This window comes from Maylandia zebra, linkage group LG10, assembly GCF_041146795.1.
Source record: "Maylandia zebra isolate NMK-2024a linkage group LG10, Mzebra_GT3a, whole genome shotgun sequence".
Classification (NCBI taxonomy): Eukaryota; Metazoa; Chordata; class Actinopteri; order Cichliformes; family Cichlidae; genus Maylandia; species Maylandia zebra.
Window position 1 is genome coordinate 21,393,376 of NC_135176.1, and position 18,351 is coordinate 21,411,726.

The 18,351-nt window shown below is 40.1% G+C and overlaps 1 protein-coding gene across 1 annotated transcript; it reads left to right on the forward strand.

Moving 5' to 3' along the window:
- Positions 1 to 10,393: 10,393 nt before the first annotated feature.
- Positions 10,394 to 15,810, forward strand: yipf5 (Yip1 domain family, member 5). The gene is made up of 6 exons (XM_004550340.4): positions 10,394 to 10,549; positions 11,319 to 11,436; positions 11,743 to 11,915; positions 13,384 to 13,529; positions 14,248 to 14,429; positions 14,649 to 15,810. Exons 2-6 carry the CDS (start codon positions 11,327 to 11,329, stop codon positions 14,809 to 14,811), a joined length of 774 nt encoding a protein of 257 aa, XP_004550397.1. The 5' UTR covers positions 10,394 to 10,549; positions 11,319 to 11,326; the 3' UTR covers positions 14,812 to 15,810.
- The last annotated feature ends 2,541 nt before the right edge of the window (positions 15,811 to 18,351 follow it).

Below are 18,351 nucleotides of genomic sequence, written 5' to 3' on the forward strand. Positions count from 1 at the left end.
ATCTGCATTTCTTTGTTTATTTCATACATGTGCTATGAGATTAGTTTTTTTGTAGATACATTGTATTTCAAACTCTTAAATGATAGATGGTATTTATTATTGCATTCGGTGTCTCACAGATGCAAATGAGTATTTCCAATTTAGATTTTGATCCATAGTTTTAATTTAGGTGTCCTGCTGTTTTTCTAAGTATTTTAGGGGTTTTTTTTGTTTGTTAGTTTTTTAGCTTTTTTGAAAGTTTGGTTTGTGCTGTCATTGCATAAATATATTTATGTTGAAGGCCTCGTTTTTTAGAGGTCTACGATCGTTTGCTGTATTCAAGGCTCCTATCTCATGTACTGTGGCTTCCACAGAGAACAAGATGAGATACAAAAGAATTACAAGACTGCGTCACAGTTTGGAGCGCAACACTTACCTTCCATTATTTGTGATTTTCACTCATTAGAATCGGTGTGTTTTCCTCTAACTGTTAAGGGGGACTGTGTTAGAATGTTACATAGTACACAAGTAGACAAGCTAACTATATGCTTCACAAAAAGTGATAAACAATCCATCCATCCATGAATTCACCATCCAACCACCTTCTAAAATTTTTACCTTGTCAGCGTATTCCCCAAGATGAACTAGAGCCAAACCAAGTTGGCCAAGAGGAGAGATACACTATGTTCAGGTCAGCGCTCTATCTAAGGCGCAGCTTATATATATATATATATATATATATATATATATATATATATATATATATATATATATATATATATATATATATATATATATATAATACAATGTATCTACAAAAAAACTAATCTCATATATATATATATGAAATATTAACAACGATCAGATATTTAAACATGTCCAATAAATTTCTCAGTTACAATACCCTCCCAAGTTTTAACTTCAGGGATACTGTATCAGACAGATTTCTGTTTTCCTTTTCACAAGATGTGCTTAAGGCAGTCTGATCATAACTGACTGTAGAAATATAACTGAACTTATTAATTTATTAATAAGTTCAGTTTAGAATAAGTTTAGAATAAGGAGTATTGCTGTTAAAAATGAAAATAGTAGCCAGACCTTTCTCCTAAAGTTCTTTTTCACTTCTTGGAACAAATGTAGAAACTTTGCACATGAAGAGATAATCAAACTTCTATGCAGTGTTAACACCAGGAGGTTTTCAGTGTATCTTACAGTAGCTGGCGCTTGATTCAATTTGCACCATGTGGGACTCAGAAAGCAGTTGGCCAGGATCAAGTTGTGGGTGTAGTGAAAGGATGGGAGGGGGTGGAGGATCTGACAGCTCCACAGTGAAGGAAGAAATCTCTGTTCATTTGTTAAAGAAGAAAAAAAAATCCATTGAGTCAGACTGTGTGTAAGTGCATACTGACTCATCTTCCTATGTGGATTACATCAGACACAGATGAGCTTTAGTAAAATGTACAGAGCAGCCATGCAGTCAGGTTGATGCCATGTACTGTACATCCAAGGAAATTACAAAGGATATTCAGGAGAAAGTTACATACAGTAAAGTCCATATTTCTTAATACAGGCAGCAGTGTGCATAACAAAGCGTTGACAAAAAAAATCAAATCAAAAAAATCTGAAACAACAGCAACAGTGGAAAATAGAAGCAAATGGTCAGTGATCACAATGGCAACATTTTCTCTGTTTTAAGAAGAATATATCCTGAAGGTGAATACTGATACCAAGCAGCTTACGAGAGATATCTGCAATGAGGAGAATCTTCCCACATCTGCACCAGGCTCTGCATGTCTGAGGCAGCTCCTTGCACAGCACAGCAGAGTTCTCCAAGCCTAAAGGGATGTTGACCCTGTTGATTTGGCAAACCATGCAGATGAGATGTTGCTAAGCATCCGCTCTCTCTCTCTCTGCCAGCACAAAGGCCATGGGAACACTGTGGAGGGGTAGCTAGCCCTGCTGGTGTACTGGTGTGGTGTGTATATTTGCCTCTCCCTGTGTGTAAGAGAGTGTGTGTCTGTGTGTTACATCACAATCTCTCTCTCGCTCCTGCTTACAGACTCTTGGGATTAAAGGGTGGTTTCCACAGGTCCTCAGTGTGTGACAAATCTCTTGATAGGGCCAAATCTCCACAAGTCCTTTGAACTGTAAAACCCCTTTAAAGGTATAGCATCCAATTTTGCTCTTCAGCTGTTCATGCTTTGATGCTTTAAATGTGTTTCATTTGTCTTTATATCCAATCCAGCACTATGTAACTTGGATGCAGTTCAATATTACAGTAGAATGGGCGAAGAAGCATTCAAGTAGTGTATGAAGCCCTCAGCAGACACAGTGAAAATGAATCATTTCTGTGTGTGAGAAAATGAAGGTGACAGTTAGTAGAAGATGTGGGTCTCAGTTCGCTTCTGCCATCAATAATTTCCTCAGAAAGACAGAACATCCAGTGGGGAGTCACCCCACACACAGAACAAGTCAACAAGAATTACAAATCTTGGGAACGATTGCAGCTTTAGACGCAGTTTACAATGCAGTTCACTCTCTGTGGAAGTCAGGAGTTGCAGTACAACTTTATTAATTTCATGTTCTTATCTCGTTCTGCTGTTAAAGCACAGACCACGCTGATTGTTTCTGGCTTATAATTCTGGCTTTCATACTTTGTTTTTTTTTTTCATTAATGATGTGAAATCTCATTAAGATATTACCAGTCCAGTTGGTGCTTATTAGCATTGAAGACAAAAATAGTAAGGCTCAGGTTTTTGTGTCCGTCCCTCAGAATGAGCCAGTGTTTTTATCTCTCCTCCTGCTGAAAGTCAACAGTCACACAGAGAGAAATCTCTCATTATGGGACACATATTTATTATTCCATTGGCAGTAATTATAATACTGTGATGCATGTAATGAAAGAGACATGTAGCTGTTATTTCTCCTAAATGACACTGATGCGTTTGAAGGAAAGAAAGGTCTGAAAGGTTAGCTATCATGGTATATGAAGTGGTACTTGTACTTTACTACTATTCATACTGAGCACTTGAAGTGCTTTTAAGCACTTTTAAGCAACAAATAACATTCACACATTTGCAAATATATCCCAGATATACTGATTATTGACTTGGGATTCAGTATCTCGACAAAGGAGACTTTGAAATGTAGGCCAGAGGAGCCGAGGAATTGACCACTGACCTTCCAATTAATAGATGACCTACTATCTCCAGATCCAAAGCCACTGGTCATAAACTTTTCACCATAAACTTCATTACCAAATCCCATGTGAGTAACTGTGGTAACTGGGAATTCATGGCAATAAAGGGCAAGACAGTGAACAACATTCAAATACCGACGTCTCTCCTTTAAGCTGCATTCATATAAAAAGAAACACATGCATCTCAGCATCAGCTCACTGGGCTAAAAATAATATATGTTCATCATATCTCAAAGTGAATGGAATCATCATGCTAAGTAAAACTTACTCCAAGTAAAACTTGGAAGGATGTCTGTGAGGGAAGCATAGAAATAAGAAGGAGAACCAAAGCCATGCAGCTATTCATAATATGAGGTTTATTTTAGAAGCTCCTAAATCTGTTTTGACAGGTAGAACACTCATGGGTCGAATGGTGCTGTCCCTGTATGCCAACCAGAGACAGGAAGGAAAAAAGCTGGCAAAAGTCCACACTACACATTAAAATGCTTCAATTCTTATCTCTCATTTTGCAAACAAAGGTTTACATTGAACCATAGCTACCTTGCATGTGTGTAATACAGATCAAGAAAGCATTGAGAGCTAACCTCATACTTCATTGGTATATCACAGAAGACATCATATTATTACATATTATATTGAAGATAATTCGTGCTGACTAACTCTCTTTTTTAAAAACCTCAAGAGGGTAAAAATCTCATTTCGGAATAAACTTCTCAAACTCTTCAAGTCTTCTATTGTCATTTTAGTGCTTGTGTAGCTAACTCATAGAATGGAGAAAGCTGCTCCAGCGAACCAGATGCCTACTAATTTATGATCTGTGCAGCAGTCATATAGGGCGGGAGGAAATGAATTCGATGAATTAACTGAAGTTAACCTTGTAAATATTCTCAAGATTCATTTCTTTAGAGCTCTGTGTGCTTTGTGAAGCCCCGTCATTTGCGTTAAAATGTAACTGAGAATGCAGTTTAGCTGTAATGGAAATTAATTTTAGGAGACAGGATTAGTTCTGTGCTCGTTAAAATGTTCAGTATGCATTACTGAATAGGAAAAATACCTACCATCTGCATAGTTTTCTTTCAGGGGAACATATTATAAGATTTATAAGTTTTTCCTTGCTTGATGCAGGTGAAATCTTAATCGGGGGTGTAGTAGGTGGTTGAAGACGAAGGTTTGCTTCAGTAGAGGAAATTCAATGGTTTTAATCCACTCATCCAGGCAGGCAGTGACAGCAGGATTACAAGAGAGACTTTTTATAAGAGGGCAATTATGACAGCATATGGCAATACAGTACCCTAAATTCAATTACCCTCTCTGGCACTTTTCAATTTTCTTTAATTAAGTGGATTAAAAAGAAAGGCATGTTCCTCAAGTTTAAAGATGATTAAAAGTCTAAAGAAAGATGAGAGGCAATGAAGGGGAAGCAACTCATTTCTGCTTATGATTAGTCATGGGTGTTTGCTGTAAGAATTCATGTTCCCTGCATCAAATTGATTTTGTTCTTCATAAGACAGAGAAATGATCCATGCCAGGGCTGCACAGCATGAGAAGGGTTTTTAATGAAATTCTTTTGTTGCTGTTTTTTATGCACTTTGGTTGATTGTTTTTTGGGAAAGGAGTTGACCTGTTTCTTGCACAAAAATAGCCTGTAATAGATTCATCCTGGAGCAATCTTGAAGCAAGTGATGAAAACATACACTGACCAGTGACTCTGTTAGGTACGTTTGTTCAACACAAATGTTTAATCAGCAAGCAAAGGTTGATTGGTGGCAGCAATTCAATGTATTTATCCATGTATATATGATCAAGATCGCCCTCTGAGTTCAAATCGAACATCAGAATAGGGAAGAAAAGGTTATTTAGGTGATGTTAAAACTTTAAACGTGGCAGGGTTGTTAGTACCAGAGGGGGAGGGGTTTAGTATTTCGGAAACTGCTGGGATTTTTTTCCAACGCCACCATCTCTAGGGTTTACAGAGAATGGTCTGAAAAAGAGAAAATATTGAGTGAACAGCAGCTCTCTGAATGAAAATTCCTTCAAGCTGAGAGGATGATGACAGTAACTCAAATAACCACTCGTTTCCAACAAGGTGTGCAAAAAAGCATTTCTGAATATGTAAGACATTAAACCCTGAAGCAGATGGACTACCACAGCAGAAGACCACACTGGGTGCCACTCCTGTCAGCAACGCACACGAGTATTTAACGACTGAAGACTGAATATTTGTTGCCGGGTCTGATGAGTCTTGATTTGAGCTAATTTTAGGATCAGAATTTAGTGTAAACAGTATGAAAGCATGACTTCATACTGGCTTGTGTTACCAGTTCCTGCTGGTGGTATAGTGGTGTGGCGGATACTTTTTTGCTCATTTTAGACCCCTTCACACCAACTAATTATTGTTTAAACACCAAAGCCTAAATGAGCATTGTTGCTGACAACATGCAGCAGTGTACCCATCTCCTGATGGCTGCTTCAAGCAGAATAACCATGCCACTTCACAAAGCTAAAAAACAGAAAAAAAGGAAATGATTTTAGCATGACAGTGAGTTTACTGTACTCTAATAACTTCCACTGTCAGCAGATCTCAGTCCAATAGAGCACCTTTGGGATGTGTTTCATTGTATCGTGGAGGTATGGCAAATGCTGGGATCTGAGCATTGTTTTTACCAGGGAGATAAAATGTGACAGATGGTACCAGATCAGTAGATTTCTTCCGCACAACCTTGGCTAGACAACAGTTTTGTTACAATATTGACCAAAAAAGGCTTTTCTGTATATTATTGCCTAAAGACAGAGGGGACTTGCTATGTCTGCCGTGAATAATGATAAATCTCTGGTTCATGCACTTCTGTAGCATTTTTATCATTCATCATTCTGTAAAGAAGAATGTAACTCTAGGCTAGGTAGGGAGCCAGGTGTAATTCAGCTGCCTTTCACACTGCACCAGTTAATTTATGTCAAAAAATTCACATATTTCCTATTATGATTGCCAGGAGTGTTTTTTGTGTCAGTGAAGCAGAAATAATCCAGTTTTAATAAGCCCTGGGTAAGAGATCAAGATAGTAGTAATGGAAGGAGACTGTTTAATAACAGTCATCTGAATTCATATCAGTTTTATTGTTCCTGTTGGCTTTTTCTGTTGTATTAATTCACTATACTGGTCTTGACCACTCTAAAGATAGAGAGCACTGGAATGTATAGGCACCAATAATGTGTTTTTCTTCTTACATTTCTACATTTGTGTGTTTCCATGTCCCACATGTCAAACCCATGTGCATCTGCAATGTTCACTCAGTTCCCATTTCCTCCCTTCTCTATTTCCTCTCGGCAGAGGTCATCAGCACATTACTTTCCATTATCTGCCGTCATCATCAAAGAGGATGGGTTCGCCGGAGTATTTCTATAGCGGTGCAGTCCTCCTGCATAAGCATACTGATTGATCTGTTTCTCAACAAAACCTGCTACCTTTGTTCTTACCATGAGCTCAGTGCTTGTCCTCTTAAATTATCTCACACTTCCTGTCTCTATTTGGTATCACTAGAGAATCATTTACTCAGGATATGAGTCAGAACCTAATAGGGTTACATACCAGATGTAAGTACAATAAGCAACACTTGAATTCATAAGAAGTAAAATTCGTTGTTTGTGAGACTTTGTTAAGCAAAGCTATACAAGGAATTTATCATTTTACATTATAAAAATGTGTTCCTGCTCTATTTCTGTGCACACTTCTAATTCTTTCCTGCAGCTCATCTTCCATTTTGTATGGGTCACTATGGAAACACAATTCATCAGCTTGTTCCCATGATATTTGCACCATCATGTTTCAGTATATATATATATATATATATATATATAGTCAGGACGCCAGTTCAGGGGGGCGATATCATCACCCCCACCCGAGATTGGGTACATAGCCCCAAGTGCGATAGGAGAAGGACCGTTGAGTGCGAGAGGAACTGACCTGAAAAATAGGATCATGGCCAAGCTTGAAACCTGGATCCCCCGTAGCCGGTTACCAAGATTACATGAAGTACCCTCAGAAGGTCTGCTAGATGATGTTAATGCAGCACTACGGGCAATACCTACAACCACGATTACCGACACTAACAAGCTGATCTACAATACGGCAGCAGTGATCAGTGAGATGCTTGGCTACAAGTTGAACAGCGACAAGGGGCAGTACCCTCCATGGAGAAGGAGGCTAGAGGGCAAGATCAAAGTAGCACGGAGGGAGGTTAGCCAACTAACGGAGTTGCAGCAAGGTGCGACAAATAAGGTGCCTAAGAAATACAGCAAGCTGTCCATACCTGAGGCCTTGGAAACTGCCAAGCAAAGACTCACAGCCTTGGCCAGCCGCTTGAGGAGGTACACCAGAGAGATAGAAGGCAGGAGAATAAACCAGCTGTTCTCCACAGAACCAGCAAAGGTGTACTCTCAGTGGCAAGGGAACAATAAGAGAACAGCACCACCAAGGCTGGAGACGGAGCAATACTGGAAGAGCATATGGGAGAAGGATGCAACCCATAACGGCAATGCTCAGTGGCTAGTGGATCTGAGGGCAGACCACAGCGACCTCCCTGAACAGGGTCCAGTAACCATCACAGTGGCAGATATCCAAGAAAGGGTCTCCAGTATGAAGAGTTGGACAGCACCAGGGCCCGACATGGTTCACGCCTACTGGCTGAAGAAGCTGACTGCACTCCACGAGCGTCTGGCAGCACAAATGAACCAGCTGCTAGTTAACGAGAGACACCCGGAATGGCTAACTGAAGGCCGGACGGTCCTGATCCCCAAGGACCCCAAGAAGGGACCGGTCCCCTCCAACTACCGACCAATAACCTGCCTCAGTACTACATGGAAGCTCCTGTCAGGCATCATATCGGTTAAGATGAACAGGCACATGGGTCAATACATGAGCAGGACACAGAAAGGAATTGGCAAGAATACCAGAGGCGCAAAACACCAGCTACTGGTAGACAGAACAATCAGCCGAGACTGCAAGACCAGACTGACCAACCTGTGCACTGCCTGGATTGATTACAAGAAGGTCTATGACTCAATGCCCCACAGCTGGATACTGGAATGCTTAGAATTGTACAAGATCAATGGGACCCTAAGAGCCTTCATCAGGAACTCAATGGGGATGTGGCGTACAACACTAGAGGCCAACTCCAAGCCCATAGCACAAGTCACCATCAAGTGAGGAATCTACCAAGGAGATGCTCTGTCCCCACTGCTGTTCTGCATAGGCCTGAACCCCCTCAGTGAAATCATTAACAAGACTGGCTACGGATACCGACTACGGAACGGAGCAGTTGTCAGCCACCTCCTGTACATGGATGACATCAAGCTGTATGCCAAGAGTGAACGAGACATCGATTCACTGATCCAAACTACCAGGCTATACAGCAATGACATTGGAATGTCGTTCGGACTGGAGAAGTGTAGTCGGATGGTAACAAAGAGAGGGAAGGTAGTCAGAACTGAGGGGATTGAACTACCAGAAGGCAACATTGCAGACATAGAGGACAGATACAAGTACCTGGGGATCCCGCAGGCGAATGGGAACCACGTAGAGGCCGCTAGAAAAGCTGCAACCACCAAGTACCTGCAGAGGGTCAGGCAAGTCCTGAGGAGTCAGCTGAATGGTAAGAACAAGATCCGGGCCATCAACACGTACGCCCTGCCCGTGATCAGGTACCCTGCTGGGGTAATAGGCTGGCCAAAGGAGGAGATAGAAGCCACTGACATAAAGACAAGAAAGCTCCTTACCATGCATGGAGGGTTTCACCCCAAGTCCAGCACCCTGAGGCTGTACGCTAAGCGGAAGGAAGGGGGCCGGGGACTGGTGAGTGTCAGCACCACAGTCCAGGATGAGACAACGAACATCCAAGAATACATTGGGAAGATGGCCCCAACTGACCGAGTGTTCAGTGAATACCTCAGGCAGCAGAAACCCAAGAAAGAGGAGGGATACGAGGAACCATCATGGAAGGACAGGCCCCTGCACGGTATGTACCACCGGCAGATAGAGGAGGTGGCTGATATCCAGAAATCCTACCAGTGGCTGGACAAAGCTGGACTGAAAGACAGCACAGAGGCACTAATCATGGCAGCACAAGAACAAGCTCTGAATACAAGATCCATAGAGGCTGGGGTCTATCACACCAGGCAAGACCTCAGGTGCAGGCTGTGTAAAGATGCCCCAGAGACAATTCAGCACATAACAGCAGGGTGCAAGATGCTAGCAGGCAAGGCATACATGGAACGCCATAACCAAGTGGCCGGCATAGTGTACAGGAACATCTGTGCCGAGTATAACCTGGAAGTCCCGAGGTCAAAATGGGAGATGCCCCCAAGGGTGGTGGAGAATGACCGAGCTAAGATCCTGTGGGACTTCCAGATACAGACGGACAAAATGGTGGTGGCTAACCAACCGGACATAGTGGTGGTAGACAAACAGAAGAAGACGGCCGTAGTGATCGATGTAGCGGTTCCGAATGACAGCAATATCAGGAAGAAGGAACACGAGAAGCTGGAGAAATACCAAGGGCTCAGAGAAGAGCTCGAGAGGATGTGGAGGGTGAAGGTAACGGTGGTCCCCATGGTAATCGGAGCACTGGGTGCGGTGACTCCCAAGCTAGGCAAGTGGCTCCAGCAGATCCCGGGAATAACATCGGAGATCTCTGTCCAGAAGAGCGCAGTCCTGGGAACAGCTAAGATACTGCGCAGGACCCTCAAGCTCCCAGGCCTCTGGTAGAGGACCCGAGCTTGAAGGATAAACCGCCCGCAGGGGCGTGCTGGGTGTGTGTGTATATTATTTAAAAATAAATTGATAATGATAATAATAATTTACTAAGAGGGAAAATTGCATGATTTTATGTTGTTTGACATTTCAAACTGACTGAATTTATCAGATAGCCACTACTACACACTTGATCTTTGGATATGGTGCATATGTAAATGCTCATATCAATACAGCAACAAAATCATTGTGTATAAGCCTCTTTAATCCCTGAGAAAAAAGTCACCGCAGCCCAGAAAACACAGAAACTAACAGTAATTGCCTTTATTTGCGAGGTGTGTAAACCGAGAAGTGACTGAAGTGTATACAAAGTCAAAATATGTATTCCTTGGTCTTCTGTTTTGTTTGTTTTTTTTCTTCCTTTTGGTAGCAAGTGATTTTTATGGACGTGTAGTACCATCAATCGCCGGCAGGATGCGCCAGATATTCTGCGAGCAGGAATTTGTCAGTGGTCCCAACAATTTCCTGTTAGCGACGGCTGGTCCCGGAAGATTTACCTTTCTCCTGACACGTAGCAGCCGCAGCGAAGTTGGCAGGGCTCTGGGCAGAGTTATCACACAGCACAGGTAAGAGTTTGCATGACCGTGGTGTTTCATAGCGTGAGAATAGTGATTAAGTTGAAATGTTGGATTGAGTAGTAAGCCGTCGCTGATATTTTGTGTAAGTTAGGTCTGTGTCGGCTATTATGGCTAGCATTAGCTAGCCAATTAGCTGCAGAGTTAACGGTACGTTAGCCTCCCAAAGATTAGTAGCTCAGTGTGTACCGAAAGCACCAGTTATTCATCTACGTGTCCGTGGTCGTAGCTGTTGAACCATTTTATAGATGGAACAGTTACTAACAATAAGCCAAGAAAATGCTTGAAGCATACAGCTTACGGAATTGGTTTGTTTTGTTAGCCGCTTTAGCACTGATGCGTTTAGGGACCCAACTAGCGTTAATTGTTGTGAGGCTTATTGTTATATCTTATTGTTAACAAACAAATGGAAGGTAAAAATTTTGTTTTTTGTTTTTTTTTTTTAAATATGACTACTACTGTCACGTGGCGTTGTTTGTGCATTTAGGCTTGAAATTTGGTCGCTGCGCATTTGTGTACGATGACGTGTTTAAAGGTGTCAGGTAATTAACACAAAAAGATTAAACGCAACTAAATGCAAAGGTTGACATTTCGGATAACAACACTGAGTATTTCTAATTGATATTGATAGCTTACGAAGGAAGCTGGCATTGTTAAGCGAGTCTATGCTGTGCAGTGTAAGAGTGTTTTATCTGTATATAGAGCAGACGCATTAAAATAACTTTTCACGCTGATCGACTGTGTTTTCTTTCACTTTCAGAGTAAGAGATGTCGGGTTTTGACAACTTTAACACAGACTTTTACCAGTCCAGCTACAGTGTAGATGACCAAAGCCAAGCCGGCTATGGCTACAGCAACACTGACAACCCCTACAATAAGTAAGTGTATGAAGCCATTTTTAATTGATAATTTCTCAGCTGCTGGTACACTATTACTGGGCTATTTCAGGTGCTCAAAACTAATCTCCAGATCTTTTGGAAACTTGTGTATTTGACATGTAGTGCCATGTAAAAGTATTTTTCGCCTTCCTGATTTCCTAGTTTTTGCATATTTGTCACACAAATCATCAAACACATTTTAATATTAGACAAAGATTACCTGAGTAAATACAAAAGAGACGTTTCTAAAGCTTTTTTTTTTTTTTTAATTAAGTTTCCAGTTACTTATTATTGTGTATTTCCCAGGCCATATGGTCAATATGATTACTCCCAGCCCATGGGCTACTCATCCCCAGGAGTAATGCAGCCCCAGCAACCATACACCGGACAAATCTTCCAGCCCACACAGACCTACACACCATCAGCATCACAGTCCATGTACAGTAACAGTTTTGATGACGAGCCACCGCTGCTAGAAGGTATGTCAAGCACCAAGACTACATGCCGATGTGTTATGTCTGTCTGTCTGTCTATCAGCAAGATTGAGCAAAAATATTTCATTCCAGTCTCAATACTATAGAAAACCAGAGCAAAAGAGTAATCCATTAAATTATCTCGATTGCATTCTGTGAAATGTATCTCAATAGTTCTTCCAGTTATTCTTTCTTTTTAAGCAAGAAAGCTGACTAGTATGGTTGTTATCATTTGCTGAGAAAAATCATTTTACTTCTTGTTTCATAATACTATAAATTGAATGGCTTTGTTGAATTAAATCAGCTACTGCAAGTACTGTTTGTCAGTCTTTGATATGATTTCAAGGCAGTGTAGGAGGAGCTCCAGTTGAAGTCCCAACATGCAAAAGTTTAGCATTGTTGAAATCAGCCTTCAGTATCATCTCTGATATTCAGCAGAGAAACTGTCTCTCAAAGCATGAAATTAGAGTTTCACTCGCCTGTTGCAGTTGCTTCCAGACTCAGAGAATTTCATGACTACAAAACGATTTGATAGAATAAAAGCATTGATGGATCAAATGATGGAGTTCGGCCAAGTGTCTGCGTAACTGGCAGGCTTGATTTTTCTGACTGTTCTTGGCAGACCTATTGTTTTATTTTGCGTCTACTTACATGCTTGAGAAAGACTGCAGACATTTATTTATTTATTTTTAAGTGTTTCTGACTGTAGTGTTTGTAGATATTTGGTTCCAGTACTGTCTGTAGTCTTACAGTACCTTATCCCCAAAACAAGTATAAGTATATAAATCTGTACTCTGGGAAATCAGCACATTGTGTTTGACCGGTGTCAGTTGAAATTTTTGGTGTTAGTTTATCAAAATCCGGGTTAAAGACCTGAACTTGCATCTCTGCATTCAGAAATATACTTCCGTTATCTGTCATTTGACAATGATGATAATTTGTTTATGTGTAGCTGCTCCACAAACGCACAATATGTGCACTTGCCCACCCAGATGCATTTATATTGCAGTGTTGCTTATATGTGGAGATGCTTACACAAAACTATAAAAAGGCAGATTCAGTCTAATACAATTTACTCTGATGACTGATGATTACTCTGACCACCATCGATCCTGAACGTCGACTATTGGCACTACTTTACTTGACTTTGTCCTGCAGTTAAAACTGGATTCATCATATCTTCTCTGTACTCTTCTGTAATATGATCAGAATTCAGGGTAGAAAAAAAATAATACTGAACTGGTAATGTTTCATTGTGAGTTTCGTTTTAAGACTGAGCCATTATTTAGTTGGAAAATCTACAATTACGATTCAGATTTCAGGTGTGAAGACACACCTGAAAGCATTTCATCGAAGAAATCCCCGGTTGAGTATTTGTGGAGGACAGATGTGTTTGGAACCAATAGGGCCTGGTGTTTTTATAGAAAATAGTATAGTATAAATATCTGAAATGTCTCATCTCTTCTTCTCTTAGAATTAGGAATCAATTTTGACCACATCTGGCAGAAGACTCTGACGGTTCTCCATCCAATGAAAGTAGCAGATGGCAGCATCATGAACGAGACAGACTTGGCCGGGCCTATGGTGTTCTGTTTGGCCTTTGGAGCAACACTTCTTCTGGTAAATCATTTGGTTGATTTTTAGGTGAAAAATAAAAAGAAGATAAACTGGTAAAGACGAGTAATAGTACTTAAAAATAAGAAAATATTGGCTACTACATTAATAAAAGTGCCAAGTCTTAATTATAATTTGGGTAGATTGGTATCGATGTGTCAGAGGCTGTGTAGTCTTTTACATTACAAACTGTTAGCACTATCAGTAATGAAATTATCAGTAAAGTAAGTGTTCTGGTTTTGTTCAGTTGAACGTGCTCAAGTTATGAGAAAACTATGAATCTTTGTTTACCATGCACCATCTTTTTTTATGAGACTTATGCACAAGGCCTTCATCATGAGCTTCTGCTTCATTAGACTGTACCAAATTCATAGCTTTGATATCCACAGTAATTTTGTTTTTGTTTTACTTTTTTTAGTTTGAGTCTCATTATAATCTTGTGATCACAATCTCCTAGTGTGATCATTGAGTTAGATCTCAGTGTAAATGGCTGCTTCCAATCAAATCTGAGTCATGCAAATGGCTTTTTATTTATCAGCTATAGTTGAAACGGCACACAACTGCTGTGTAGTCAAATTATTTTTGTGTGTTCTGGCAATTAAATTACTGTTAAAAAACAAGCACAGAGCATATAACTGTACAAACTCAATGTGTGAACTGTTGGTGGGTGTAGTCCATATCTAATTGTGTGGATCTTTTTTTTCCCCCTCCTCTCTGTTTACAGTCAGGTAAAATCCAGTTTGGTTATGTGTATGGCATCAGTGCAATTGGCTGCCTTGGCATGTACTGCCTACTCAACCTCATGAGTATGACAGGCGTGTCGTTTGGCTGCGTGGCCAGCGTGCTGGGATACTGCCTCCTCCCCATGATCATTCTCTCAAGTTTTGGAGTTCTCTTCTCTTTACAGTGAGTATACAGGAAAACAAAAAGGTTTATGATTGTTAATGTAGCCTGCAAATCTGGCAAAAGGACTTTTAAAAAGATATAGTATTTATTTACTAGATTAATATACAATCTACTAGTTTAAAATAAAGAGTTTTGTCGTATTATTGTAGTACAGCCCGTAAATAACATCAGTTATTAGTAGTAAGTCTAACTTTCTGCTTATTTTTGTGTCCTCTCTAGAGGCATGATGGGAATTATACTAACAGCAACAATTATTAGCTGGTGCAGTTTCTCAGCCTCGAAGATCTTCATCTCAGCGTTGGCCATGGATGGGCAGCAGCTGTTGGTTGCTTACCCATGCGCTCTGCTTTATGGGGTTTTCGCACTCATCTCCGTCTTCTAAAAACCGCAATTCATCAACAGTTTCAAATAACTGTTCCCCAGTTTCTGTAATGTCGGCCTAATTGGCGTAAGTGTAATTAGTGAAATTATTGGCTAATAATGCTGTTACTACAGAAAAGTGGGCGCTCCTGCCTAAATTGGTACCAGGATTTTTTTTTCTGTCTTCTTTTATTGGCCTCCACCTTTCCCCACATTACAACTTGACCATTCGCAAGCTGGACTATATGGTGTCACACATGACTCCTCGTCGCCTTCCTCCCCTGATATGCGTCTTACAGGAGAAGACTGTCAACAAGCGTGCTGGGAGGGGGGATTTTCTGTGGACCGAGTTGAGCCTTAAATGGTCTTATACAGTCCTGTGATTTTTAAGGACATTAAGGGAACAAAGTGTTTTGGACACAGGTGGGAAAAAAACTGCAGTTTTCAAGAATAAAAATGAACCCTGCAACCTAATCTGAATTCAGCTAAAATCCCATTTGTCCTGATTTTTGTAAAAGCTTTTATGAGCGTTTTCTGCCTCCCATATATTTAGCAACAACAAGACTAAGGGAAACACCCACTTTCATTCTGCACAGGACTACATTAACAGCGAAGGGGTCGTCTCCTCCGCAACATCGCATTTTCTTCGCAACCGAAGAACCACAAACTTTATCAAGTGTGTCAGTTTTTGAACAGAAAGACAGCTGCTCTGCTACATCTAATGTATTTTATTATATTCTTTGGAGATTCCTTTGAGTTCTGATGCCTTTTCAGGAAGACAACAACAGTTTGCACAAAAACACTGCTCCCAAACCAAACCAGTTTGATCAAATGCTCAGAATTAATATTGGTAGAGATGCTGTATGTCTAGGTACAGAAGTGTCTCTATAGGTTTTCGTTCTTGTATGTATCCCTTTTCATCTCTTAAATCTTTATTTTTAGAGACGACTCACTTAATGCTTTGATGTGTCATCTGTTGTTCATGTCTTCTTATGCACATTAAAGTTGTTTTTGAAGGTTACCTGCTGTGTGGGTAAATGTTTCGGTGGTCACCCTAAGAAATTCTACGACCTCTATGAAGACTTAAAAAAAACATTTTATTTGGGCCACGGACCCACTGTTGTTTGTTGGCTGGCAGAGAAAGAAACATTCAACATTCTCCTACAGTGCTAAAGCTTGGCCAAGTGAGGGCACTGTCAGCCTACAACTACAGACCCTCAGCTTCAGGTGTAGCCCATCTGCTATGTGGTGTGTGGAGGACATTAGAAAGATTACACTGAAATCCAATTTGTTCTGAAACAATGCCACATGTCTGCAAATGCAAGAACCTGCAGCTTCCTATTGAAATAATGGGTTCAAACCTGTTCTTTTCTTCACTCTTTTAGCTTTTCTTTGTTTTATACACACGCATACAAAGAGCATCCTTAAATGGATAATAACCCACTTTAGATAGATGAATAATTCAACAATTTAAAAAGGACCCTTTTTTTTCTATTCCAACAAACTTAACACCAAAACAAACTTAGCATTTCAAGAAGACCTAGTGGGAGAAGTCTGATCAAAGGCCCCTTCATATAGACATTCTGTGTATGTGTGGTCTTAATTTGAGTGTCAATTTCAACCTGTACTTTCATAACGTGTCAAAGCTATTAATGGATGGAAGACTGTAATGTTGCACTTTGATGCAGATGTTCTCAGTTTCTCGATTAATAAAAGAGTCATTTCAGGAATTTTTAACTCATGTTCACCGCATTGAGTGTCTCGGGTGCTCCAAATTATTATGCAGTTATGCATCGCCTCAGCTCTGGGGATCAATGAAGCCTTCTCTGTACGATAGAAGCGAACAGGATGTTGACATTCAAACATTCTAACGTACAGTATTTGCTTTCAAAATGTAAAAAAATAAATAAAAAATTAAGTGTGTATCCAACAGAGGCAAAAAATATTTAAACACCACAAAGTTGAGATTCCTAAAGTCTAATAGTTAAGAATTGTCAACAAGATCAAGTACTGTTTAAAAGAGAATCCAGCTTTTCCCTTTTTCTGGACTGGACTGGACTCTCCCAAACACGTCACTATAAGACTGGACTCTCACACACGTCACCACACGCACCACCACACATTTCCTATAATCCTATAATTCCTATAATTTATAATCCTTATCTTTATAATCTCTTCTGCTATTTGCACATTCTTTACTGTAAATTCCTAAGTTAATTTGTAAATTTTTGTAGTAAATTGTAAATATTGTAAAACTTTTCTTCTGTCATTTAATGGTCGGGCATTGTACAGCTACAAGCATTTCACCCCCATGTCATACTGTGTATGGTTGTGTGTGTGTGACAAATAAAATTTGAATTTGAATTTGAATTTTTCATCGCCTCCTGAATATTTACACTCAGGCGCCTCCAGGTGACAGTGTTGAGTTACTGTCCGTATGACTCACTGGATTTTGTGTTTTTCATTTATTCACTGGTTACAATATGAAGTATATATCCCCTGGAGCAATGACTGCATTGTCGCTTCTTTTCACATTTAGTCATAAAATTTATGTCTCACTCTAGCCCAAGATCATCCGGTAGCCAAACACACCCATCCCATTTTACTCTGTACTCTGACTTTTTTTTTGTTCATTTTTCGTTTTTGTGATTGGCTTTTAAACTTTCGGTTTGTTTCTTTTGTAATTACTTAAGTGCCTCAAGTAGTCGAATATATCGAAATCCAAATCTTTTTCACCCACGTAAAGTTCTTATGAATAAATAAATAATTGTTTGAAATCAAAACCATTTTATTTTACGACATGGGCGCAAAGTAATATTAATCTTTGTATTCACTGGAATAGATATATAGTGCCACTTTTGCTGCTTCTGTTGTGCCAGTACTTGTACAGCTAGTAAAATATTACTAATTCTAAAATTCATCTTCACCTTCATGCTGTTTTAGGAGTAGCTTATCATTCTGTTTGTCTCTGAGGAATAAGGCCCACCATTATGTCATCTAATGTTGGATAATCTCACCTCCATCTGGCTGGCCTGGGACACAGTCTGTCCTACCCAGCAAGCATGCCTGGCTGACCAGTGAGCTGCAGATAATATTGAAACTGTCCCCAAGAAAACACCCCATTTTACACAGAGCTTGAGAGAAATACATAGAGCGATAAAAGCTTCTGAGATTACGAAAGAAGGGGAAGAAACTATTATGGGGAAACCACTTAAAGCTCATTGTTTCAGAAAGATTGTGATAATATTGCGGGTCGCTTGCAGGCTGAATTGCTGTAAATCAGGATGCATGTGGCATTCGTGCAGCCTTGGAAAACAAAAGTCAGCATTTCAACTTTTTCTTTTAAAAAAAGCCACATTGGAACCTGGAATTTGTTTTCCATTTCCTTCCTGCAGTTAACTTGGTTAGCATGTGCAGTGCCTTCATGGGAAGATTTTCATTACTCAGAATTAAAAACAAAAGGAAATCAAAGAAGCCACAAAATTGTCATTGTTGGATTTTTTTTTTTTTTTGGGGGGGGGGGGGGGGGGGGGTGCAAAGTTAAAGTCACTGTGTAACTCCT